Source organism: Salvia hispanica, unplaced genomic scaffold, assembly GCF_023119035.1.
Source record: "Salvia hispanica cultivar TCC Black 2014 unplaced genomic scaffold, UniMelb_Shisp_WGS_1.0 HiC_scaffold_69, whole genome shotgun sequence".
Classification (NCBI taxonomy): domain Eukaryota; kingdom Viridiplantae; phylum Streptophyta; class Magnoliopsida; order Lamiales; family Lamiaceae; genus Salvia; species Salvia hispanica.
Window position 1 is genome coordinate 13932 of NW_025952454.1, and position 10203 is coordinate 24134.

At 36.1% G+C, this 10203-nt stretch overlaps 1 protein-coding gene across 1 annotated transcript; it reads right to left on the bottom strand.

Annotated features, from left to right (window-relative positions):
• Positions 1 to 3912: 3912 nt before the first annotated feature.
• On the bottom strand, positions 3913 to 9706 carry LOC125199797. Its single transcript, XM_048097698.1, has 2 exons — positions 9651 to 9706; positions 3913 to 4698 (listed from the first exon to the last, which is right to left on the bottom strand). The coding sequence occupies exon 2, from the start codon at positions 4615 to 4617 to the stop codon at positions 4030 to 4032; it is 588 nt and encodes a 195-aa protein (XP_047953655.1). The 5' UTR covers positions 4618 to 4698; positions 9651 to 9706; the 3' UTR covers positions 3913 to 4029.
• Between the last annotated feature and the right edge of the window lie 497 nt (positions 9707 to 10203).

Here is a 10203-nt window from a genome sequence, read left to right on the forward strand (position 1 = left end):
TTCTTGATGTCGTTACAGACTCTGTTGTCGGTGCACCACTTGACGAAGTTCCTCCTTCCATTGATGTCACACAACTCATAATTGCATCATATGTGCCCATTCCTACTCGAAGCTTTGAGTTATGTCTGAAAATGGAGAATTTGCATAATGTTGATGATCGTGAGTTGTTTCAATTGGAGCAACAAGCAATTCCCCATCAATTAAAAGCTTTTGTTGTTGATTCCCGCTTGATTCTGCCGTGCAATGATACGTTGCAGTTGGGCAGAAACGCTACCATAGGTTGGAGACTGCCGCCTGACCGAACGACCTGCTCTAGCCGGGCGGCTTCTTCTCCTGTGGACTCGCTGCTGTCATGGATCAGCACCCCTGTCACGAACACGCAGCCACTGTTGCAAATAACTTCAGCCTCTGCCGCTGCTCCAAACACGCGCAACAGCCACAAGTCGGCCGAGTCGTCCACCGGATATGTGCGCAAGTCCAGTTCGGGTGTGAAATTCTTCAGTTTGATGTGAAGCAAGGAGTGCTCATTTTTGAACCGGGAGATTTTATGAGTATTGTTTGTGGTGCATTTAAATGGCATTATGACCGTCCATTTTACTTGTCTAACGGTAAGGCACATCATGTTGAAGGAGTTTGGGGTGATGCAACGGTCGTCCTTAATCTATACGGCGATGCTCGCACCATACCACCGAACGATCCATTTTCCAGCCGAGCCTTGAACTATGGGCTGTCCGACATTGAAGTTATTGGAAGAGAAAGTACTGATGTTAATTTGAAGAAAAGGAATGATGTTGGTGCTAATGGAGACGAGCTTGATGAGAATGACGAGTTATTCCACAAAAATGACTTTTCTATGCAAACGCAGGCAAAGTTAACAACATGTTATTATCACAGAGGACCTGATTTGGTGGTTGTGGTGTTCTCTAATGGGGTATTTGCATTGTATTGGATGCTTGATTTTGTTTGCCTTCACTTGCTATCAATTTCACGAGAGAAAATCACTACGGCCGTTCTTATCTTGCCTTCCACCTTGAGGGCAAGGTGGTTTTCAACAGTGGGGCAGTTGATAGGGTCCTCGATTCAGCAGATATTGCCGAAGATCATCTCCAATATATCTTTCATGAATTTATTTGATAAAGAGTATCTTTTATTTTAGTTAGTTATCTTTAGTTATTTTCCATATCTTTATATAGTCTTTTATTATAATTATCTTTCTTGATTAGCAAGATTGTGTTAGGGTTTAGAATTCTATATAATAGAATTCTATCGTATTTTCATTCATTGAGAATTAAGTTCATTGAGAATTAAGAAATAAAATATTCTTTTCTCATTCTTGTTCTAAAATCCTAGAACTTCAACTAGGGAATTATGGCTTTCTTTCAGTTCAATCTTCGTGTGCTCTACAAATCTCTCGATAGGAACTTAAACCGTATCACCACTAGCCACTAACACCCACGAACTCCAAGAGCATAAATTATCAAAATTAGCTCACAAATATCACACTAATTAGTAAATTAACACATAAAACACTTTTCAAAACACTTTAAGTTCCCATTCCCGCGCTCATAAACCATAATTGAGCTAAGTGAGAAATTAGGGCTTATTCGCAATTCACCGCTTCCTCAAAATTAACTGAAATCACAAAGCTTCTAGAACAATTGAAGCAGAGAGGTATGAGCTGATCGAAGAATCTAATCTCTGTGTCGAAAAAGAAACGCATCCATTATTCGGATGGAGTATTTCATATTGTTATTTATTTTTTGTTGTTTATCACTCGTAGTATATTTTATATTGATCTATAAAGTTTAATTATTATTTAATGTTTATTTGAGCATTGCAATTAGTTATGGACGGAGAAACCCCTAGCCCAACGAGATAATTATTTCATTTTTTTCCACTTTAATTTACCTGAGTTATTTCGTCACTATTTACACTATCAATTTATCAAGCACCTGAAGTGCATAGTTTACAACTGCCCTTTGCTCCACATCAATTGTTCCAGCACTTCCAATTTCTCTTGGGCCTTATATATGGGGATTGTTCTTCTGTTTGCTTTTCTCTTCCAGTCTTTTCATCAAACAAATGGAGTTCGGAACTCTGTTAGCCTTTCATCGAATACCTGAGGTGTGAACTGTTCGATTGAGTTATTTCATCGAGCAAATTGTTCTCTGCTCTTCTGCTTGATTGAGTTGGAAACCCAGCCTTGGCTCTTTGAGAAATTTGTTAAGAATTGGAACATAAAACACTATTTAACCAAATTGTACTACGTAAACGATCTTGTGCTATTAGTTCGACTTAGATAATTAATAAAAGTTCATACAGAATATTATTTTCTTCTACACATTTAGCTGTTTTTCAACCAAACATGTTCACATCGGTGGATTGAAAAAGTTAGTGGATTGTGGATCCTACTTTTATATATTACTCCCTCCGTCCCACATAATTTTACCTACTTTGACCCGGCACGGGTTTTAAGAAATCTAATGTAAAGCGAGTTGAAAAAGTTAGTGGGATGTGGGTCCTACTTTTAAAGTATTAGTTTTATAATAAAATGTGAGTAGGGATGAGTTAGTGGAATATGGGGTCCACTACCAAAAGTGGTAAAAGTGCAGTGTGTAAAATTATGTGGGACGGCCTAAAATGGAATACTGGGTAAAATTATGTAGGACGGAGGGAGTAGTTTTACAGTAATAAAATGTGAGTAGAAAAGAGTTAGTGGAATATGGGGTCCATTACTAAAAATGGTAAAAGTGAAATGAGACAAATTTTGGGGACGGACAGAAATGGAAAAATAGTACAAATTTTCAGGAACGGATTATGATGAAATAATAAAATGTAGAATATGATAAATAACGAAATGTTGACATGTTATGATCAAATAAAAAATTATAAAGATTTATTAAACCACAATTGTTAAAAGGGAACAAACCGTACATGGAGTTGGTGACCGGCGACAGAGGTTTGGTGGCGCAGAGGAGGTCGCACGCCGGCAGCCGAGAGCTGGAGCGGCGAGATAGATGTGATTTGTGTGTGTGTGTGTTAAAGTACAATACAATTCTCTGGAGTTGGGCTCTCTCTTGGGCCAGTTTGTTTTGTTTAAATAATTCAGTTGGGCCTATTTGTTGAGAAGAAGAAAGAAGTTTTGGGCTTTTTAATTGATTTGAGATTCCTTTTGAGAGTATGGCCCTATTTAATTATCATGAAGATTGAAGTCCTCTAAGCAAAATAAGAACATAGGAAGCATAACCTCATTAGGATCATTGCATATCATTCTTCATGAATGTTCTTTAGCTATTAGCTTTTAATATTCTTTCAAACAGGAATTTTGTTAGGAGTTTAGTCTTTAAAGTGGATCTTTGCTTAGAGATTTAGTCTTTAATATTCTATGTTTTCTCATATATATTTTGTTTTATTGAATATTTGAATGTAATTGAGAATCCAAGCCTTAAGTCGAGATCTTAAATTCTCTGATTTAATTATTGCATATCATTCTTTATGAATTTTCTTTAGCTAATTAGCTTTTTATATTCTTTCAAAAAGGAATTTTGTGAGAAGTTTAATCTTTAAAGTGGAAGCGATGAAGATAATTACATACGCTTCAAAAAAATTGTTGCAAATAATTATTTTGTCATTCAAGATAATTATTAAACTTTTGCGAGTCTTGTGAGGAAACTTACCACATGCTTGATAAAAGTGGCAAAGAAACAAGTTAGTACTAGATAAAAATAGATGTAAAGATGATAACAAATGTAAATAGATAAAAATAAAGGATCAAATTCTAATCAAAGTCTTAATCTCAGGATTTGCCAAACACCGACTAATTAATCCAATTTCAATAACTTTAAAACAAATAAAAACGAAATCAAACCCAAACGTACTTCGAATAAAATAGTAAACCAATTATTAGTCCAATCTCAAATAAAGATAGCAAATGGAATAATAAATCAACTATGACAAAAATGGAAAAATGACTTGATACTAATCAAAATGTCTTCTTCCATAGTTGATCTATATCCCTTAGAAACACTCCTACTCCTTCATTGCATTGTAAAATATATGTTGTCCCTTCTCCCAGACGCCGCGTAATGTAACCAACTTATCTTTATGCGTAAATTCCATCGCCTGGTCGTCGTAGCTTCGGTAAATCTCACCCAAACTCTTCAGCCACGGAACTCCTAAGACCACTTCAGGACCACGAAAGGGGAGTACAAATAAATCAACAACAAACTCATCCCCTCCGAGTGATAACTTGGCGTAGTAACACTTTTCTTTACATAGAAATGTCGACTCATTGCCCACAGAAACACGGAAAGGATTGGTTGGCATAACCAACATCCTAAATTTCTTGACAGTATCGGGCTGGATGAAGTTATGTGTACTGCTGCCACTTATTATGGTTTGGACATACACCCCCGAAATCGTACCTGTCACTTTCAACGCTGGGGGAGGGTCGAATCTCTGTATCACGGCCTCCAAGAATTCAGGCCATGTTGTCACCAAATTGTTATCGTGTTGGTGAAGGAGCCAATTGGACGTCCGGTGTTCAAACAGTAGTCCAACTAAGCGTAGACGATCCTGTTCCGACGTTTTAAAATAGTCAAAATAGGACTGCACCATGTAAATCCAGTCTGATGGGTCGTCTCCGTTGAATTTTGGAGGATCGATCCGAAGTTTGGCCTTCTTCTCTGTTGTTGGCCTCTGAAGTTTGGCAAAAATTGTCCACATTCATTATCGTTGATTTATTCAGCATAGAATGTAGAAGTCCAACTTTTTGACATGGGATAATTTGTATCACAACGAAAAATCATCACTATTTTGTTTATTATAATGCACATGCATACACCCCTTATCCCTACGTAGTAGAGACCTTTTTTTTTTTTGCATGTATAATATTTAAGAAAAATATTTTTAAGTGAGTTAAGTAAAAGAAAATAAAGTAGAAAGAAAAAAAGTACTCCCTTCGTTCCATAGTAATAGAGGCATTTCATTTTCTGCACTCGTTTTGAAAAAATGATAATAAATAGCTAAAGTGGAGAGAAAGTAAAGTAAGAAAGTAAAGTAAGAGAAAGAATAATGTAGAGAAGAGTCTTATCTACAATATTCTCTCTTTTACTTTACTTTTTTTCCACTTCAACTATTTATAATTATTTTTACAAAACAAGTGCGCAAAATGAAATGTCTCTATTACTATGGAACGGAGGGAGTAGAATAATAAAGAAATAATAAAGTAAGAGTGAAGAAAAGTTGTTTTTTTGAAAAAAAAAAAAAAAGAAATGACTCAGCTAGCTACAGTGAGACAGTTCAAAAAGAAATACGACTCAACTATCGAGACAGAGGGAGTAGCATTTAATTTGTTTGACTTTAAAAACAAATGTCACCCACCCGCATTGCACTGACTTGACTTACGTGGTCCTCGTCAAGAGTCAGTCATTACTCCCTAATTAGTATTGTAGAAAGGTAGATACATTAATCATAAAAAGTAAACACACTTACAATTGTAAGTTATATATATAGACACTTTTAATATCTCGGTATAACCACCCACGCGTTACTTCTTTTGAAATCAAGCCTAATGGACAGATTTTCTCAGCTCTCCCTCTTAATAATTTCACTCTTACTACTTCAATGGCTGATTGATTATAGCTCAGCAAACTCAGATTTCAACACTGATCGTTCTTCACTTACTACCTTCAAATCTCGAATCTCTTTCGATCCCCATAAAATATTGTCCAAAAATTGGAGTGGTGAGAGTACTATTTGTAGTTGGATCGGAGTTACTTGTGATTCTCGCTATCACAGGGTGACTCAGTTGAACATATCGTCCATGGGTCTTTTAGGAACCATTCCACCAGAAATTGGAAATCTTTCTTTTCTCGTTTCTTTAGATGTGAGCGAGAACACTTTTCATGGTCCTATACCCCCATCTATTTTCAACATGCCATTTTTAGAAGTCTTGAATTTGAGGAATAATAGTTTGTCTAGTAGTCTGCCTCTTGATGTGTGCAGACGCAATTTCCATAGACTGAAGAGACTTCGTATTTCTTACAACGAGTTGTATGGGGAAATACCATTGAGTTTGGGCAGTGTTCAAAGCTTGAGTATCTTTCTTTGTACAACAATAGTTTCAGTGGAAACATTCCAACATAAATTGGAGACTTGACATTGCTTCAAGAATTATACTTGGGTGCCAACAATTTAAGTGGTAAGACCTTAATTATTAATTTCCTACTCTTTTAGCAATTAATGCATAATATCATTTTTCCAAGTGGATTGCCACAATTTTATTTATACAGGTCAATTGCCAAAAGAAATTGGAAACATTACACCCCTTCGCCACCTATGGCTCCAAGACAATAGTTTAAGTGGTATGATTTCATGTCTCTTTATATTTAAATTGGATACAAAGTTACAATATTAAATAACTCATTGGATGTTATGAGTCGCCTTACTCAAAATTTGTACGGCCAGGTAATATTCCAAAAGAAATTGGTCGTCTCAATAGTTTGGAGATACTCCATATCGAAACCAACAATATTAGTGGACCATTGACAAAGGAAATTGGAAACCTGACAAGCATTTGTGAGTTATGGCTTTACTTCAATAATCTAAATGGTATCTCTCTCATATTTTTATATGTCAATCTTGATCCCTAATTCAAAATCAATTTGAATTGGATACAAAGTTACAATAATTAACTCATTGGATGTTATGAGTTGCCTTATTCAAAATGTATACGGCCAGGTAATATTCCAAAAGAAATTGGTCGTCTCAATAGTTTGGAGATACTCCATATCGAAACCAACAATATTAGTGGACCATTGACAAAGGAAATTGGAAACCTGACAAGCATTTGTGAGTTATGGCTTTACTTCAATAATCTAAATGGTATCTCTCTCATATTTTTATATGTCAATCTTGATCCCTAATTCAAAATCAATTTGAATTGGATACAAAGTTACAATAATTAACTCATTGGATGTTATGAGTTGCCTTATTCAAAATGTATACGGCCAGGTAATATTCCAAAAGAAATTGGTCGTCTCAATAGTTTGGAGATACTCCATATCGAAACCAACAATATTAGTGGACCATTGACAAAGGAAATTGGAAACCTGACAAGCATTTGTGAGTTATGGCTTTACTTCAATAATCTAAATGGTATCTCTCTCATATTTTTATATGTCAATCTTGATCCCTAATTCAAAATCAATTTGAATTGGATACAAAGTTACAATAATTAACTCATTGGATGTTATGAGTTGCCTTATTCAAAATGTATACGGCCAGGTAATATTCCAAAAGAAATTGGTCGTCTCAATAGTTTGGAGATACTCCATATCGCAAACAACAATATTGGTGGACCATTGCCTGAGGAAATTGGAAATCTGACAAGCATTCGTGAGTTATGGCTTTACGACAATAATTGGAAACTGCATACTCTCTCTCTCTCTCTCTCTCTCTCTCTCTCTCTCTCTCTCTCTCTCTCTCTCTCTCTCTCTCTCTCTCTCTCTCTCTCTCCCTCCCTCCCTCCCTCCCTCCCTCCCTCCCTCCCTCTCTCTCTCATATTTTTATATGTCAATCTTGATCCCTAATTCCCAATCAAGTTTTAGGTTCAATGCCTTCCACCTTTGGGAATATGTCAAATCTGACTTATGTAGTACTCCCTCAGAACAAAATAATAGGAGAGATTCCATCATCATTTTGCAACTTGAGAATACTTTCACTCATCCATTTAGCAGACAATCATTTGGAAGGGCCAATTCCAAAGTGCCTAGGAAACTTTAATAGTTCACTGTTGCTTCTTAATTTGGGAGGAAACAAAATCACAGCCCTTCAATCAACATTTGCAAAAGGATGCAGTCTTCAGTCCCTCAATCTGAATGGCAATAAATTGGAAGAAATACCTCACTCCATGATCAACTGCCAACATCTACAGAGCGTTGACGTTGGTGATAATGAAATACGAGGTGCATTTCCCTTCTGGATGGAAACACTCCCTCAACTTCGCGTCCTCGTCTTGAGGTCTAACAAGTTGAGTGGTACTATGTTGGTGGCTTCGAAGACTGAGCATCCGTTTCCAAAGTTGCAAGTCTTGGATATAGCAAGAAATGCATTTGATGGCTCTTTACCTGATAGATATTTCAAGAATTTTGGAGGTATGATAGATGCTAAGGATAATATGACACGCGTTGAGAAGGATAAGCTCCAAACATATTTTGACATAAGTGTCACTTTGAAAGGTTTGGATCAGACATTCAATAAATTGTTGGATACGCTTACAACGATAGACTTATCTTCCAATAAATTCTCTGGAAATATTCCAGTTTCCATTGGAAATCTTAATTCTCTGAGATACTTGAATTTGTCCCGCAATAACCTCACATGACAGATTCCTGTGTCTCTTGGGAATATAAGTATTCTTGAGTCTTTGGATTTGTCGTGGAACAGATTGAGTGGAAAAATTCCAAGAGATCTGACAGGGTTGACATTTCTTTCAAAATTGAACCTGTCAATGAATAATCTTGTGGGGTCGATACCACAATCCACGCAGTTTTCTACGTTTCAGAATGATTCATATGTAGGAAACTTGGGATTGTGTGGAGTCCCGTTGACAAAGCAGTGTGAAAGAACTAATGGAAAACCAATTGTTCCTCCACCGGGTGATGATGATGAATATGAATTTATAGATGGATTTGGTTGGCGAAGTGTTGTGATAGGCTATGGATGTGGATTTGTAGTTGGAATTGGAATTGGTTACATGATTATAAGAAGTGGAAGGCCTAGATGGTTAGTGGAATCCTTTTTTGGCGTCGGATATAATAATAGTAAGATGAAGAGAAGGAATAGAGCAAAGGCAACACCAAGGAGAAGGTGATTCAAGACAATATTTTGCTTTTCTTGAGTTTCATTTGGAACATTAGCATGTTGTGTGTACGATGTTTTGCAAATAATGCATCTTAAACTATGCAACGTTGTATTTCTAAGTTAGGCAACTTTGTTCATAAAGTTGTACATATTGTTTCTATTGTGTGATTAAGCTACCTTTACAGATGCTAAAAAAATCAAATATTTCAATGTTAAATTCTAATCTTGTGTCATAGCCTTTGGACCGAAAATTACTCTGATATTTTGTTTCTCTTAAACAGAAGTATTTGTTCAGAACTTGTTGATGATGCACGTGTGTTGTGGGTTTCTAACAATACAGTCAATACTAGAAACTTCTGTTAAACTTTAATGTGGTCTATTATAACTGTAAGTTAGTAGTATTTGACTAAAATATGATGATTGCTATTATCCTTTATGAATAAATAGATTAGTTGCATGATTTGCATCACAAACTGGTAATGCTAGACCACGCTCACTCGGTTCGAGTGAGATTCCTTGAATCTTATCCAAGGTCCGATTTTTGAATCTTGTGTTTCATATGGAACTGTAGCATGTTGGGTGTCTATGATGTTTTGCAAATATTGTGACATTTTATCGAACACTTAGACTACACCAGACTTTGTCGGGCATTTCGGCAAACGGTTGGTGTGTCTCTTATGATGTCATGTGAAATATGGTTAATAATGAAACGGTGACATGTTATAATGAAATAAAAATTTATAAAGACGTATTAAAGCACAAATGTTAAAAGGGAACAACCGTACATGGAGTTGGTGGCAGGCGACGGCGGTTTGGTGGCGCAGAGGAGATCGCACGCCGGCGGCCGAGAGCAGGGAGATAGATCTGATTTGTGTGTGTAAACGAACAATCTTATTCTCTAGAATTGGGCTATCTTTTGGGCCAGTTTGTTTTGTTTAAATAATTCAGTTGGGCCTATTTTGTTAAAAAGAAGAAAGAATCTTTGGGCCTTTTTATTGGATTTGAGATTCCTTTTTACTCTAGTTTGGCCTTTTCTTATTATTTTAAATGAGTTAAGTAAAATGAATAGTCCCTCTGTCCATTTGAAATGAAACGTTTTTCTTTTTGGGTTGTCCTATTAAAAATGAAACGTTTCTTAAAATATAATAACTTTATCTCTACTTTTCCCTCTCTCTTACGTTACTCTCTCTTCTTTAACTCACAAAACAACACTACATAAAATCGTGTGCCGAAAAGCAAACGTTTCATATTTATTGGGACGGAGGGAGTATAAATTAGAAAGAGAAAAGGTAGAAAGATGAATATAGAGTAAAGTAAGAAAGAGTAAGTAGTTTTGCC